At 43.3% G+C, this 16801-nt stretch overlaps 1 protein-coding gene across 1 annotated transcript in view; it reads left to right on the top strand.

Annotated features, from left to right (window-relative positions):
- Positions 1-16475, top strand: part of RNF168 (ring finger protein 168) — a 35063-nt gene extending 18588 nt beyond the window's left edge. The window contains exons 4-6 of the mRNA XM_010381190.2: positions 27-148; positions 9658-9739; positions 12514-16475. Of these exons, the coding sequence (XP_010379492.1) occupies positions 27-148; positions 9658-9739; positions 12514-13467 (1158 nt within the window). The 3' untranslated portion in view covers positions 13468-16475. The remainder of the gene's footprint in view (positions 1-26; positions 149-9657; positions 9740-12513) is intronic.
- The last annotated feature ends 326 nt before the right edge of the window (positions 16476-16801 follow it).

Raw genomic sequence — 16801 nt, 5'->3', positions numbered from 1 at the left:
CTGTTACGCTTTTTCTATTGTTGAAGAACAATTTCTGTGAGGGAAGTACCTCGGCTTCTCCCTTGAATTCCAGAAAATCTGATCCAGTTACACCCAAGTCTGAAAAGAAAAGTAAGAACAAACAAAGAAACCCTGGAAATATTCAGAAGTAAGTGAGCGTGACTATGAATTACTTATTGACCTCCTACTATATGCCAGCATTTTCTGTTCATATAGACTACTGATTCTCAAAGTTTGGTCCATGAACTTTGTATGAAAATAGTCTGAGGTTGAGGTAAAGTGAAAAGGAGAGAGCTACTCTCACAGCTTCCTCTTGGCTAGCATGAAGAGGTGAAATGTGGCAGGCTTTTCACTCAGCCAGTTATTGTGCAGATTTATACTTTATCTTACTGGCTCAGGATTCCCACTTTTCTCAAAGTGGACCATGGGATTCCTCTTCCTCTTGGTTTAAATTCGGATGAATAAAACTGGTCCCGGATAGGCTTATCTTCATTGAAGGAGTTTACAGTTTGTCTTCGTATTTCTTCTCTGTTACACCGAATGCAGGAGCCAGTAGTCCCAGGTGGCGAAACTGAGCTTCACCACAGCACCCTCCAGGCTCAGGTACTAGGTGGAGTTGGTGGCTTTATGCGAACATCAGCTTTCCCGTGTAATTCATGGTTGGAAAAGTTTAAAAACCACAATGTAGACTTGAAAAATACGTAAAGACTTCTGGTTTAACTGAGGAAATATGTGCAGTAACTCACCTCCTTCCAAGATTTGTTGGAATTTTGGATTTGGGGTGGGAGGAAGCTTAGGAGAAGGGAATGTTAAATGAGGAGGTACTATTAAAAAAAAAAAAAAAGATGTGACCATATCAGGGTTGCCAGTTCTCATGATGTGCAAAGTAAAAATGAAGAGAAAACCTCTAAAATGCAGAGGTATTTCATATGGATACAATATTCTGCTTAAGGCTATATAACTCATGAATCTTTATGTATCTAAATATATACTTTGAAATACATAAAAATAAAAAATTACCAGAAATACAAGAAAAAACAGGATTTAAAAGTAAAAATTGAGAAACTGACGGATTAAAGTTGTAACAATATTAAAAACAGATAAAGTCTGTTTCCTAGAATATATGAAAACTCTTCTAACTCAACAACAGAAGACAAATAATTAAAAACTGGACAAAGGGACTTGAGTAGACGTTTTTTCCATGATGTACAAATGGCCAATAAGTACATGAAGATACGTTTAACATCATTAGTTATTAGGGAAATGCATATCAAAACCACGGTGAGATAGCATTTCATACCCTTTAGAATGTCTATAATCCACAAAAAGGGAAAAGAGTAAGTGTGGACAAAGATGTGGAGAAACTGGAATCCTTGCGCATTGCTTGGTAGGAATGTAAAGTGGTGTCTTGCTGCAGGAAACAGTTGGTGATTCCTCAAAAAGTTAAACAGAATTAGCACATGACCCAGCAGTTCCACTCCTAGGTATGTACCCAAAAGAACTGAAAGCAAGTGTTCAAACAAATGCTAGTACATGAGTATTTGTGTCAACATTATTCAAATAACCAAAAGGTAGAACAACCCAAATGTCCATTAACAAATGCATGGGTAAACAAAATGTGGCGTTCCATTTTATGTGAATTCCACCGCAATTCAAAAGTTTAAAAATGAATAACAGGGCCGGGTGCGGTGGCTCACGCCTGTAATCCCAGCACTTTGGGAGGCCGAGGTGGGCGGATCATGAGGTCAGGAGATCGAGACCATCCTGGCTAACATGGTGAAAACCTATCTCTTCTACAAATACAAAACCATTAGCTGGGTGTGGTGGCGGGCGCCAGTAGTCGCAGCTACTCGGGAGGCTGAGGCAGGAGAATGGCGTGAACGCGGGAGGCGGAACTTGCAGTGAGCCCAGATAGCGCCACTGCACTCCAGCCTGGGCGACAGAGTGAGACTCCATCTCAAAAAAAAAAAAAAATGAATAACAGGACTATATAGTTTTAAAATTAAGAAAAATTTCTAAACAACTTGTTGATTGAAGAGTAAATTTTGTTGGAAATACAGAACTTAAAATATGCGTGAAAACTGGTATGTGGCTAAAGTGGTATTTAGAAGGCTTTACATGCCATATCAGAAAGGGCAGCCAGGTGTTGTGGCACGTACCTGTAATCCCAGCCACTTGGGAGGCCGAGGCAGGAGGATTGCTTAAGCCCAGGGAGTTTGACTTTGGGACCAGCTTGGACGACATAGCAAGATTCTGTCTCTTAAAAAAAAGAAAGAAAAAAGCTGGGCACAGTGCCTCATGCCTATAATCCCAGCACTTTGGGAGGCTGAGGTCTGAGGTAGTAGGATTGCTTGACGCCAGGAGTTCAAGACCAGACTGGGCAACATAGTAAGACACCGTCTCTACACAAAATAAAAAAATTAGCCAAACACAGTGGTACTGCCTATAACCTCAGCCACTTGGGAGGCCGAGGTGGGAGAATTGCTTGAGCCCAGGAGGTCGAAGCTGCAGTGAGCTAGGATCATGTCTCAAAAAAGAAAACAGCAGCTGAAAATGTATTTAAAAAGACAATTCCAGGAATACATTGCTGGTTTAATGGTAGAAAATGAATCAATGCAAGTTATTCCATTAGCTGTATGAATATGAAATACATGAGATGATAATTCTTTAACGAAGTGGTAACGGAAACTTTTTTAACCTGTTGAAGGATATCTACCAAAATCTTCCATCACATATCATACTTAATAGTGGAACATGGAAATTATTTCCTTCTTTTTTTTTGAGACAGAGTCTTGCGTGCTCTATCACCCAGGCTGGAGCTCAGTGATGCGATCATGGCCCACTGCAACCTCAAACTCCTGGGTACAAGCGATCCTCCTGCCTGAGCCTCCCAAAGTGCCTGGATTGCAGGAGTGAGCCGCCACGCCCAGCCATTCCCCTTTTAAGGTCAGGAAAACACAAAGGTGGCCTACTACTCTCCACCTGTTTTCAGACTCATGTTGGAGATTTTAGTCTGCACAGTAACACAATAAAAGGAGATAAAACATATGAGTCTGGAAAGGAGGGAAAAAGCAGCTATCATTCTTCAGAGGCAGTATAACTATCTATGTAGAAAACCCAAAAAGTCAGAGGTGCATTTTTAGAGTGAAGAGTTTAGCAAGGTTGCTAGATATAAAATCTATACAAAAAGTCAGTTGTCAAATGTAACTTTATTTATTTATTTATTTATTTTTTCTTTTTTGGAGACGGAGTCTCGCTCTGTCACCCAAGCTGGAGTGCACTGGCCAGATCTCAGCTCACTGCAAGCTCCGCCTCCCGGGTTCACGCCATTCTCCTGCCTCAGCCTCCCGAGTAGCTGGGACTACAGGCACCCGCCACCTCGCCCGGCTAGTTTTTTTTTGCATTTTTTCAGTAAAGACGGGGTTTCACCGTGTTAGCCAGGATGATCTCGATCTCCTGACCTCGTGATCCGCCCGCCTTGGCCTCCCAAAGTGCTGGGATTACAGGCTTGAGCCACCGCGCCCGGCTCAAATGTAACTTTAAAAATACTCTGTCGATAATAGTATCAGAAAATAAAAGTACTTAGAAATAAATGTATTAAAATCTGAGCCAAGCATGATGGCTCATGCCTGTAATCCCAGCACTTCGGGAGACTGGGCGAGAGGATTGCTTGGGCCCAGGAATTCAAGACGAACCTGGGCACCAGAGGGAGACCCCATCTCTTAAAAATTTTTAAAAATTAACCAGGTGTGATGACGCACCTGTCGTCCCAGCTACTCAGATGGCTGAGGCAGGAGATCACTTGAGCCTGAAGTTGTGGCTGTGGTGAGCTATGATATTACCACTGCACTCCAGCCTGGGCAACAGACAAGACCATGTCTCAAAAAACTAAAAATCTGTAAGACCCATGGACAACATTGTACTATATTAAATACACAGTATTCATGGGTTAGAAGATGATGCCTAATACTACAAAATGGTCAGATCTCCTCAAACGGATCGATACAATTAGTGCAATTCGAGTCAGAATTCCAACTTTTCAAATTTTCTTTTTTTTTTTTTTTTTGAGACAGAGTCTCGCTCAGAGTCATACAATGCTAATCAGTAAAGTGTTTGGAGATGCAAAAGTGTGGTGAATCTGTTTTAAAAAGTTAGATATAAGAAACTCAGGATAGTGTGAGGTGGGAGATGAGGAGGCCCCGTAGGAGACTTTGGAACCAATGATTTCTTTTTTTTTTTTTTTTTTTTGAGACGGAGTCTCGCTCTGTCGCCCAGGCTGGAGTGCAGTGGCCGGATCTCAGCTCACTGCAAGCTCCGCCCCCCGGGTTCCCGCCATTCTCCTGCCTCAGCCTCCCGAGTAGCTGGGACTACAGGCGCCCGCCACCTCGCCCAGCTAGTTTTTTGTATTTTTTAGTAGAGACGGGGTTTCACCGTGTTAGCCAGGATGGTCTCGATCTCCTGACCTTGTGATCCGCCCGTCTCGGCCTCCCAAAGTGCTGGGATTACAGGCGTGAGCCACCGCGCCTGGCCGGAACCAATGATTTCTTTTCCCTTCAACCATGTAATAAGCATGTAGGCTTTCATGGTAATCGAAATGTTTAAATGTTTTAGAAGAACAACATGTTTTTTGTTTTGTTTTGTTTTGTTTTTAATGGACCACAGAGCAGCAAACACATATTTTAAAGTGCACCAGTCTTCAGCACCATAAGACAGGGTAAAAAAGAAAAAGTAAAACAATTTAAATTTAAAAAGACGGTGCACCAATCCTAAGTACACTTTTCTGGTGGATTTTTGTGTGTGTATCAACCACCCTCCAGACGAAGACAGGAAATATTTACAAAGCTTTGCTTGTGCCCTTTCCCTTTCCAGTCAGTGTCCCCCTCCCCATAACCATGCTGTGCTGTGATTCTTACATACGTTGTATGACTGTTCTCTCATAAACTATTTGTTTTCATAAGGCAGACTTGGAAAGATCTTAAGACATTAGTGAAAAAAGCAAATCACAGGCCGGGTGCAGTAGCTCACGCATGTAATCCTAGCACTTTGGGAGGCTGAGGCAGGCGGATTATTTGAGGTCAGCAGTTCAAAACCAGCCTGGCCAACATGGTGAAACCCTGTCTCTACTAAAAATACAAAAAAATTAGCCAGGCGTGGTGGCGGGCACCTGTAATCCCAGCTACTGGGGAGGCTGAGCCAGGAGAATTGCTTGAGCCCAGGAGGCGGAGGTTGCATGAGCCAAGGTCACACCGCTGCACTCCATCCCGGGTGACAGAGCAAGCAAGCCTCCATCTCAAAAAAAAAGAGTGTGAGGCTGGGTGTGCTGGCTCATACCTGCAATCCCAGCACTTCGGGAGGCCAAGGCAGGTGGATCACTTGAGCCCAGGAGTTTGAGACCAGCCTGGGCAACATGCGGAAACCCCGTCTCTACAAAAAATAACAAGAATTAGCCGGGCGTGGCATGCCTGTGGTCTCAGCTGTTTGGGAGGCTGAGGTGGCAGGATCACTTGAGCCTGGGAGGTCAAGGGTGCAGTGACTGTGATGGTGCTACTGTACTTCAGCCTTCGTGACAGAGCAAGACCCTGCCTTACAGGTGCAGTGGCTCAAGCCTGTAATCCCAGCTCTTTGGGAGGTTGAGGTGGGTGGATCACCTGAGGTCAGGAGTTCAAGACCAGCCTGGCCAACATGGCGAAACCCCGTCTCTACTAAAAATACAAAAATTAGCCAGGCATGGTGGCGAGTGCCTGTAATCCCAGCTACCAGGAGGCTAAGGCAGAGAGAATTGCTTAAAACCCAGTGAACTGAGATTGTGCCACTGCACTCCAGCCTGGGCAATAGAGTGAGACTCCTTCTCAAAAAAAAAAAATAAATAAAACAATGGCCAGGTGCGGTAGCTCATGTCTGTAATCCCAACACTTTGGGAAGCCTAGGTGGGTGGATCACCTGAGGTCAGGAGTTCGAGACCAGCCTGTCTCTACTAAAAATACAAAAATTCACTGGTGGTGCATGCCTATTCCCAGCTACTTGGGAGGCTCAGGCAGGAGAGTTGCTTAAACCCAGGAGGCGCGTGCCATTGTACTTCAGCCTGGGCGACAGAGCGAGACTGTGTCCCCCAAAAAATAAATAAAAAAGATAGTATGTATTTCATAGAAGTCGTATTTTTTAAAAAATTGATGGCCGGGGCCGGGTGCGGTGGCTCAAGCCTGTAATCCCAGCACTTTGGGAGGCCGAGACGGGCGGATCACGAGGTCAGGAGATCGAGACCATCCTGGCTAACATGGTGAAACCCCGTCTCTACTAAAAATACAAAAAAAAAAAAATTGATGGCCGGGCGCGGTGGCTCAAGCCTGTAATCCCAGCACTTTGGGAGGCCGAGACGGGTGGATCACGAGGTCAGGAGATCGAGACCATCCTGGTCTACACGGTGAAACCCCATCTCTACTAAAAAATACAAAAAACTAGCCAGGCGACGAGGCGGGCGCCTGTAGTCCCAGCTACTCGGGAGGCTGAGGCAGAAGAATGGCGTAAACCCGGGAGGCGGAGCTTGCAGTGAGCCGAGATCGCACCACTGCACTCCAGCCTGGGCGACAGAGCTAGACTCCGTCTCAAAAAAATAAAAATAAATAAAATAAATAAAAATTGATTACATATGTTAAAAGGAAAACCTTAGACAAATTAACAGTTTAATTGAGCAAAGGACAGTTCACAAATTGGGCAGCCTCTCGAGCCACAGTAGGCTTAGAGAGACTCCAGTGGAGCCACATGTTGGAAGAAGATTTATGGACAGAAAAAGGAAAGTGATACACAGAAGGCAGAAATGAGGTGCAGAAACAGCCGGAGTGGTTACAGCTTGGCATTTGCCTAATTTGAACAGTTGGCCCCCTTTGGCCAAAACTTGGTGACTGGCACAAGACTATGTTACAGGCTGTTTACACCTCCATTTAGGCTGTAGTTCACTATGTACAGAGAAACCTTTGGGCTGAACCTAAAATATGTAAGTAGGCAGCTTTAGGCGAAACTTAATATAAAATGTAAAAGGAAGCAAATGGAAATGGATCCCAAAAATTCAGATGCAAGGTAAAAAGGAAAAAAGAAAAGTTCTTAAAACATGGGAAGGGAAAGGGCTGATGACATATATTTCCCATATTTCTGTTTTAAAAGACAGGGTCTCACTGTCACCCAGGCCGTAGTGGCAAGAAAATAGCTCACTGCAGCCTCAAACTCTTGGGCTCAAGCGATCCTCCCACCTCAGCTTCCAGAGTAGCTGTACTATAGGCACACACCATTATGCCCAGCTAATTTTTCTTTTTAATTTTTTGTAGAGATGGGTCTTCCTGTGTTGTCCAGTTTTCGGACTCCTGGCCTCAAACGATCCTCCCACCTCAGCCTCCCAAAGTGTTAGAATTACAGGCATGAACCACCACGGCCAGTTTTGCTTATTTTTTAGGATGAGCATGTGTTCATACATTACTTGGTTATTATAAATAAGGAATATCCAAGAGAGTTAATGAATGTTCAGTGATTCTGTTGGATAAGTAACAACATTTTGTTCTTTGCTTATGAACTTCAAAACAACAATTAGAACACTGATGCTTTGGTACTAGTATACTTGGTAACTAGTGGTCCAGCATCAGCATTGGCAGAAGGAATCAATTCTTCTGCCTTGAGAAACTAAATGAGACTAAGCTTCCTTTCAACTGAAAATTTCTTGTTCTTCAAAGTTTACATAGTAAATATATAGATTGATATAACTAAATACATGGGTTGGGTACTCTTGTTTGCCCGCAAGGAATATTCATTTATATGAATAATTAAATTGAATAAATGAATGTTCTTTATATGAGATCTTTGTTTAGGTTTTATTGTTCCATATGCTACTTGTTGGTGCTTTTGACACTGTGTAACTTACGGATTTGTGTATTATTTATAGTCACTTTTTTTTCTTTAATTCTAAAAGTAATAGCTAGCTGCTCTTTGAAAATCACCCAAAGTTACCACCAATTGGAGACAACCAACATTTTGGGAAATTTCTGCCATTTTTAAACATAGTTATGTGAGTGTTTTGATATTTTACAGTTTTTAAACTATACCTACCATCTTGTAGCCTGCCTTTTCTATTCCCCTATTCCCCCTTCTTTTATAACATTTTCCATTATATTAAAAACTTAATGTTTTCAGTGGCAAACAGCTTATTATATTGAAGATTCTTAGAAGTGTAAAGATATGACCAGGCATGGTGGCTCACGCCTGTAATCCCAGCACTTTGGGAGGCCGAGGTGGGCGGATCACCTGAGGTCAAGAGATCGAGACCATCCTGGCCTACATGGTGAAACCCTGTCTTTACTAAAAATACAAAAATTAGCTGGGCGTGGTGGCGCATGCCTGTAGTCCCAGCTACTCAGGAGGCTGAGGCAGGAGAATCGCTTGAACCCGGGAGGTGGAGGTTGCAGTGAGCTGAGATCATGCCACGACACTCCAGCCTAGCGACAGAGCGAGACTCCTTCTCAAAAAAAAAAAGAAAGAAAAAAGAAACGTAAAGATACGTGTTTCTAAGAAAAGAGTTGAGGGCCAGGGACAGTGGCTCAAGCATGTTATCCCAGCACTTTGGGAGGCCGAAGCAGGCGGATCACCTGAGGTCAGGACTCCGAGACCAGCCTGGCCAACGTGGTGAAACCCAGTCTCTACTAAAAATACAAAAATTAGCTGGGCCTGCTGGCATACACCTGTAATCCCAGCTACCTGGGAGGCTGAGGCAGAAGAATCGCTTGAACATGGGAGGCGGAGGTTGCAGTGAGCTGAGATTGCACCACTGCACTCCAGCCTGGGTGGCAGAGCGAGACTCCATCTCAGAAAAAAAAAAAGAAGAGAGTTGATATTAAAGTGTATATGATGACATCTCTATACCAGAATAGTAAGGAATTTAACTGTGTACTTTTTCCCAATAGTAGAGATTTAAAATGTAGTGAACAGCCACATTTCTGGCATAAAGAAGAAGCTATCATATCCTTTCTCCTGGCTTAAAGCATCATTTTCATTACTTTTGTGAAGACTATAGAGTCTTGCATTGTTTTGATGCTATCTGCCTTTTTCAGTTTTTTTCAAGAATTAAGAAATATTTATGCCAGACGCAGTGGCTCACGGCTGTAATCCCAGCACTTTGGGAGGCCAAGGCAGGTGGATCTCCTGAGGGTCAGGAGTTCGAGACCAGCCTGACCAACGTGGTGAAACCCTGTCTCTACTAAAAATACAAAAATTAGCCAGCCGTGGTGACGTGTGCCTCTAATCCCTGCTACTCAGGAGGCTGAGGCAGGAAAATCACTTAAACCTGGGAGGCGGAGGTTGCAGTGTGCTGAGATCACGCCACTGCACTCCAGCCTGGGTGACAGAGGGAGACTCCATCTCAAAAAAAAAAAAAGAGAAAAGAAATATTTAGATTTGACTTTTACTTCCTCTTCTGTTTTTCACTAAAATATCAATACTCAACCATTTAAGTTTTGTCCTGGCATTAGACCAAAATACCTGAAGCGTGGAAATGAAATACACTCTGATAAATCAGTCAAGCAGCAAACCAGACAACCTTCAGTATAAATAGCTTTATTATGTTGGGTACCTACCATCTGCCTTTCAAAACATTCAAACTTTGGTAAACTTTCCTTTCAGGTATTTGACACCTAAATCTCTGTGTGGGTCAGCCTCACACTCTGAAGCTGTACAAGAAGTCAGGGAAAACTCCATATCTAAGGTATGTTGATACTGAAGATGTTCTGAGTTTTGTTAGTTTATTAATGCTATAGATTACTGATATCCATAGTTTTCTACCTTTTAACAAAAGCCACTATAGTTAATCAGACACCCTTTCTAAGTCCTCTTAGGTTCACCTAGAGAAAAAGCACTTTTTCTCTAAAGGAAACTACAATTTTTAAAATAAACATACTATAAAAAGCAAATCTACCTTAAAAAGCAAAGTTTTTCTCTAATGGGCTAGAGAGTAAATAATTTCGCCTTTGTAGTTAGTATGGTCTGTGTCATAGCTTCTCAGCTATGCTGGTGTAGTGTGAAAGCATCTACAGATAATATGTAAACACATTAGCTTGAATGCATTCCAGTAAAACTGTTTACAGAAACAGTCAGGAGGCTGGATTTGGTCCGTGAGCCATAGACTACTGATCCTTGACCTATGTAATCCAGACTCACAAAACTGAATAACTTATACCTGGCACCAGCTTCACTTAGAATATTACAAGATGGAGCCAGAATGCCATGGCTCGCGCCTGTAATCCCAGCATTTTGGGAGACACAGGTAAGTGGATCACCTGAGGTCGGGAGTTCAAGACCAGCCTGACTAATATGGAGAAACCCCATCTCTACTAAAAATACAAAATTAGCCAGGCATGGTGGTGCGTGCCTGTAATCCCAGCTACTCAGGAGGCTGAGGCAGGAGAATTGCTGGAACCCAGGAAGTGGAGGTTGCAGTGAGCCGAGATCGTGCCATTGCACTCCAGCCTGGGCAACAAGAGCGAAACTCCGTTTCAAAAAAAAAAGAATATTACAAGATGGGAGGCCAAGCACAGTGGCTCATGCCTGTAATCCCAGCACTTTGGGAGGCTGAGGTGGGTGGAAAGTTGGGAGTTCGAGACCAGCCTGGCCCATGTGGTAAAATCCCATCTCTACTAAAGATACAAAAAAAAAAAAAAAAAAATTAGCCAGGTATGGCACATACCTGTAGTCCCTGCTACTCAAGAGGCTGAGGTAGGAGTATTGCTTGAACCTGGGAGGCGGAGGCTGCAGTGAGCCGAGATCATGCCATTGCACGCCAGCCTGGCTGACAGAGCGAGACTCCACCTCAGAAAAAAAAAAAAAAAGAAGAATATTACAAGATGAGGAAAAGTGTGCTAGTAAGGCAGCATCAGGCACGTGTGTTCAGCAGGAGTCCTCAGCAGCAGAGCTCCAAGGTGACAGCCTGGAAAAAGGCCACACAAGTGAGTGTATTAACTACTTGGAGGCCGCATGCCCCGTAAGTGTCAATTATTTCTTCTAACAATGGGTGTAGCTTCCAGGGTCTTGGTAAGAAACACACACAGTCAAGTTACTTATAGAAGTAACATAGAAGTCCCAAGCTTTGTCTTCCAAACACTAGGTGTTTTTTTTTTTTTTGCTTGTTTGTTTTGTTTTGTTTTGTTTTTTTGAGAGAATCTCTTGCCCAGGCTGGAGTGCGGTGCATGCTCAGTGCATCTTCAGCTTCCCCGGCAGCCGGGACTACAGGCGCCCACCCCCACGCCCGGCTCATTTCTGTGTTTTCAGTAGAGACGGGGTTTCATCATGTTGGCCAGGCTGGTCTCAAAACTCCTGACCTCAGGTGAGCTGCCCGCCTCAGCCTCCCAAAGTGGTGGGATTACAGGCGTGAGCCACCGCACCCGGCCATGTTACAGATACCTTTAAATACCATTTATACATATCTCTACGTTGATATTAGACTGCAGTTACGCCTTGTGGCAAAACAGAGAGTGGGTGGTACTACCTCAGGGATGACACAGATAATTAGATATTATGAGTTACTAGACTGGCTGGTAGATCTTATTATTTAGTGGATTAATGCACATTATTACATCACATTTTTTTAAACCTTTTAATGATTGTGTTACAATATAAATTGTTCCTTTTGTAAAGCTACTATATATCTTAATTTTTTAGTTAAAAACATTATTCTCAGAAGTGGTCTGTAAGCTTCACCTGAATGCCAAAAGGAGGGTCCACAGTACAGAAAAGGGTTAAAAACCCCTGTGCTGGTGGACCTTTGTTTTTTGTGTGTGTTTTTTTTCTTTCTGAGACGGAGTCTCGCTCTGTCGCCCAGGCTGGAGTGAGTGGCTCGATCTCGGCTCACTGCAAGCTCCGCCTCCCGGGTTCACGCCATTCTCCTGCCTCAGCCTCCCGAGTAGCTGGGACTACAGACGGCGCTACCATGCCCGGCTAGTGTTTTGTATTTTTAGTAGAGACGGGGTTTCACTGTGGTCTCGATCTCCTGACCTCGTGATCCGACCGCCTCGGCCTCCCAAAGTACTGGGATTACAGGCGTGAGCCACTGCGCCTGGCCCTGGCGGACCTTTGTAAGGTGAAAGGAGGTCAGGTCCTGATACCAGCTGTTGGCCATATTTGGAATCTAGTCTATGGGTTTTAATCTGTAGGTTTTCATGGGAGTGAAAAAGTAATAGCTTAATCGAAATTTGCCCATGAAATAAAAATTCTATGAAGAATAAATATACACCTACTTGGGAGACTGAGGCAGGAGAATCACTTGAACCTGGGAGGTGAAGGTTGCAGTGAGCTGAGATCGCGCCACTGCACTCCAGCCTGGACAACAGAGCAAGACTCTGGAAAAAAAAGAAAAGAAAGAAATATACCTTATTAGTAATAATACTGCATAGTGACAGTTCCGCTATAGTATCAGTGTAATTAGACTTACATCTTACGATTTGATATTTTCCCCTAGGTCACTCAGTCTTTTTCTGTTCTCTACAGGACACTGACAGTAGTGATATGAAAAGCCCAACAGGGCAAGACACAGAAATAGAAGATATGCCGACACTTTCTCCACAGATACCCCTTGGAACTGGAGAACAAGGTGCAGATTCTTCAGCAGAGCCGCCTATGCCATGGTTATGTGCCTGTGGCGCTGAATGGTACCACGAAGGAAACGTCAAAACAAGAGCAGGCAATCATGATAAAGAGTTCTGTGTCTTAAGTCACGAGGGACCTAAAACCAGCGTTCCCGACCCTGAAGAAACTGCAGTCACGCCTTGTGGCAGAACGGAGAGTGGGTGTGCTCCCACATCAGGGGTGACCCAGACAAATGGAAACAACACAGGTGAGGCAGAAAACGAAGAGCTGGGCCTACTGATCAGTAAGGATATTTCCAAAAGAAAAAACCAAGAATCTTCCTTTGAAGCAGTCAAGGATCCATGCTTTCCTGCAAAAAGAAGAAAAATGTCCCCCGAGTGTTCCCCAGATCAAGAGGAAACAGAAATAAACTTTACCCAGAAACTGATAGATTTGGAGCATCTGCTGTTTGAGAGACATAAACAAGAGGAACAGGACAGGTTATTGGCGTTACAACTTCAGAAGGAGGTGGATAAAGAGCAGATGGTGCCAAACCGGCAGAAAGGATCCCCAGATGGGTATCACCTCCGCGCTCCGCCCTCCCCTCCAGACAGAGTGCCAGATGGACAGAGGAAGAATCCCAGAGACAGGAACTCCAAAAGGCAAACTCATACAGAGCATCCAAAACCGCAGAGAGGCTCCAGGGACGAAAATAGGCACCTGTCTTTAAAGATGCAGTTGAAGCATTCAGTGAATGGAAGAAAGATGCCAAATTCTTCTAGAGATCAGTGTAATGTATCCAAAAGTACTCATTCCCTACAGCCTAGCATTTCACAGAAAAGTATTTTTCAGATGTTTCAGAGATGCACAAAGTAATGCCTGGTAAAGGGAGTGCTTTGTGATCTAGTAAAGCTGGACCGTGAAGCCCTTTTCTATAATGGAATCGTTATCCACGTGTTACTCATGCTGCTCTCTGGGCACGCTCGTTGTCCTTAATAAAGGTCTGTGTGGTGGTGAGGGCTGCATAGACACATGTGCTTCTGCACAGCTCAGCGGTAAGCGGGGGTCCCCTGTTGTTTCCTTAATAATGGATACGTATTAAGTTTTACAATTCCTATAGATAGCTTAAACTTTGGCCAACTCCAGGAAGTCTCCACGTGCCACTGTCTTTCCAAAAAAATGCATGTTTTATGGCCTTTGCTCACCTTTTCGTCATGACTGGTGATCAAAGCAAGATTGTACTATTCTAAGTAATCAAGGAACCCATGCAGGGTTTAAAATGTATTTTCTTGCTATTGTCCCATGTTTTACAGAGTACGCAAAAGGTATTTTCCTAAAGTAATCTAATTTCCATCTCCAGTTTAATTCAGTTTTCGGCATTGTAGCATTTCCTTTGGTGTTTGTTTTGTTTTGTTTGACGGAGTTTCAAAATTTGGATTCATATTCATATGTGGGAAATCCCAGATATTTCTTTTCTTTTTTCTTTTTTTTGAGATAGAGTCTTGCTCTCTTACCCAGGCTGGAGTGCAGTGGCGCGATCTCAACTTACTACAACCTCCGCCTCCCGGGTTCAAGTGATTCTCCTGTCTCAGCCTCCCGAGTAGCTGGGATCACAGGCAAGCGCCACCATGCCCAGCTATTTTTTTTTTTTTTTTGTATTTTTAGTAGAGATGGGCTTTCACCATGTTGGCCAGGCTGGTCTTGAACTCCTGACCTAGGTGATCCGCCTGCTTTGGCCTCCCAGAGTGCTGGGATTATAGGCATGAGCCACCATGCCTGGCCTGTTCCCTTTGGTTTAAAGTGGATTCGAATCAGTGTTAAATCAGAAAATCACGGTTTTCTAGGAAATTGGGAATTAGTTGCCAGAAAGGAAACTGAACTACGCAGAAGGAGTTAAGAGCTGGTATGAGGCTGGAAGGGGTGACCGACAGTCCGGATCATTGAAACTGATTGGGTGGTCAGAATCTGGTCCAGATGAGGATGAGGCTGGATGGGGTGACTGACAGTCCGGATCATTGAAACTGATTGGGTGGTCAGAATCTGGTCCAGATGAGGATGAGGCTGGATGGGGTGACTGACAGTCCGGATCATTGAAACTGATTGGGTGGTCAGAATCTGGTCCGGATGAGGATGAGGCTGGATGGGGTGACTGACAGTCCGGATCATTGAAACTGATTGGGTGGTCAGAATCTGGTCCGGATGAGGATGAGGCTGGAAGGGGTGACTGACAGTCCGGATCATTGAAACTGATTGGGTGGTCAGAATCTGGTCCAGATGAGGATGAGGCTGGATGGGGTGACTGACAGTCCGGATCATTGAAACTGATTGGGTGGTCAGAATCTGGTCCGGATGAGGATGAGGCTGGATGGGGTGACTGACAGTCCGGATCATTGAAACTGATTGGGTGGTCAGAATCTGGTCCGGATGAGGATGAGGCTGGATGGGGTGACTGACAGTCCAGATCATTGAAACTGATTGGGTGGTCAGAATCTGGTCCGGATGAGGATGAGGCTGGATGGGGTGACTGACAGTCCGGATCATTGAAACTGATTGGGTGGTCAGAATCTGGTCCGGATGAGGATGAGGCTGGATGGGGTGACCGACAGTCCGGATCATTGAAACGGGTCCAGAATGACGCAGCAGGGGCCGTTTGGCAGAGCATCCTCTTCCCCTGTCCTTTGTGAAAGAACACAGGAAACATTTGGGTTTTATAGCTTTTCACCCCCTACTATCAGGCTTCAAAATCAAAATTAGTTACTAAATTGTGTGAATTTTTGGAAACCTGCATTTCTGTTCATCTGCTATTCCAGAGAAAAATGGGAATGTCTTACAGGAGAGTTATCTCACAGTATCTTATGTTGTGGAGCCTGAAACAACCATGTGTTTTCTTGTATGTTCATTTGTGTTGATACTGCTTTTATTTGAGTTTATGAACAGAAATAGAAAGTATGGTGCTTGGGTTTTGCCCTTTCTTAACTCGTGACAGTTAAATCAGAAGACACTGATTTCATTTTGTGAAATTTAGCTCAGAGATGATTGATCTTTTGTTTCATTAACATGAACAACTATTAGTAAAAAAACAGCTCTAACAGCGTTCCTGCTGATATCTAGTAATCTATTATTTTAATTGAAAATACAATAAAATGTCCTAGAGCCAATTCTAGCTTAAATTTGCCAATATTTTTGTATGTCATTAAGTTTTTTTTCCCCTAAGTTTGGTAATAGAAATGTTGTTAATCTTTGCATACTTGATGGCATCTATATCAATGTTGATTGGGTAATTATAAATTCTGTGCTAATTTAAAATTTCATTTGCCTCTTAAGGTGGTTGCCCTCTGAGTAATGATTGTAGTTAAATGAAGTGTAGTTTGCAACTCTTACTATCACATTGGTTGTTAAGTAAAAATAAATAAACCCAATTTGGCTAAGACAGACCAAGATCAATCTTCTCATCAAATCAATATTTCTCTAAGGGCAATTTCACTTTAAGTTTTAGGGTGGACATTCTTGGAATGCCTCAAATTAAAAGTTATCTATTTAATCTTCCTGGAATAGTCTGACCAAAAAGGAGGGTGTGGTATATTTAGATGTAAATATATCACATACATGGCATGATATATTTAGTATTTATATATTCAGCTAATTCTCTGTGAAGAAGTCTTCCTGACTAAAATTGGTTTCATGATAAACTAATTTCTCTGTTAGTATTTCTACTGTGCCTACCATGTATGACTTTTTGTTAGAAACTAATAAATGTATCAGTCACTAGCATGTACTGGTCCTTTTTCCTCTCATTTTTGTGGAAAGGATATGCAAACGTTGAATTTCTCAGGGAGTACTAAGGCTGTGCAGAGGCTGAGAATCTGAAAAATAAAATATTAAAAATAAAAATGGATTATTATGTGTATTTTACCACAACTTAAAAATATATAAAAATTAGCTACATAAAAATTAAAAGTTCTGCATAACAAAAACTACCATCAAGGGAAATTGGAAGCTGTGGCAAACTTGGGAAGAAATAGTTGCAATTCATCACAAAGAGCTAATTTCCTTTATGTAAAGTATCTGCCAGTTCATTAAGAAAAGACCAATAACTCGGCCAGGTGCGGTGGCTCACACCTGTAATCCCAGCATTTTGGGAGGCCGAGGTGGGGAGATCACCTGAGGTCAGGAGTTTGAAACCAGCCTGGCCAACATGGTGAAACCCTGT

Source organism: Rhinopithecus roxellana, chromosome 1 (assembly GCF_007565055.1).
Source record: "Rhinopithecus roxellana isolate Shanxi Qingling chromosome 1, ASM756505v1, whole genome shotgun sequence".
Classification (NCBI taxonomy): domain Eukaryota; kingdom Metazoa; phylum Chordata; class Mammalia; order Primates; family Cercopithecidae; genus Rhinopithecus; species Rhinopithecus roxellana.
This window is presented reverse-complemented; position numbering and strand designations above follow the sequence as displayed.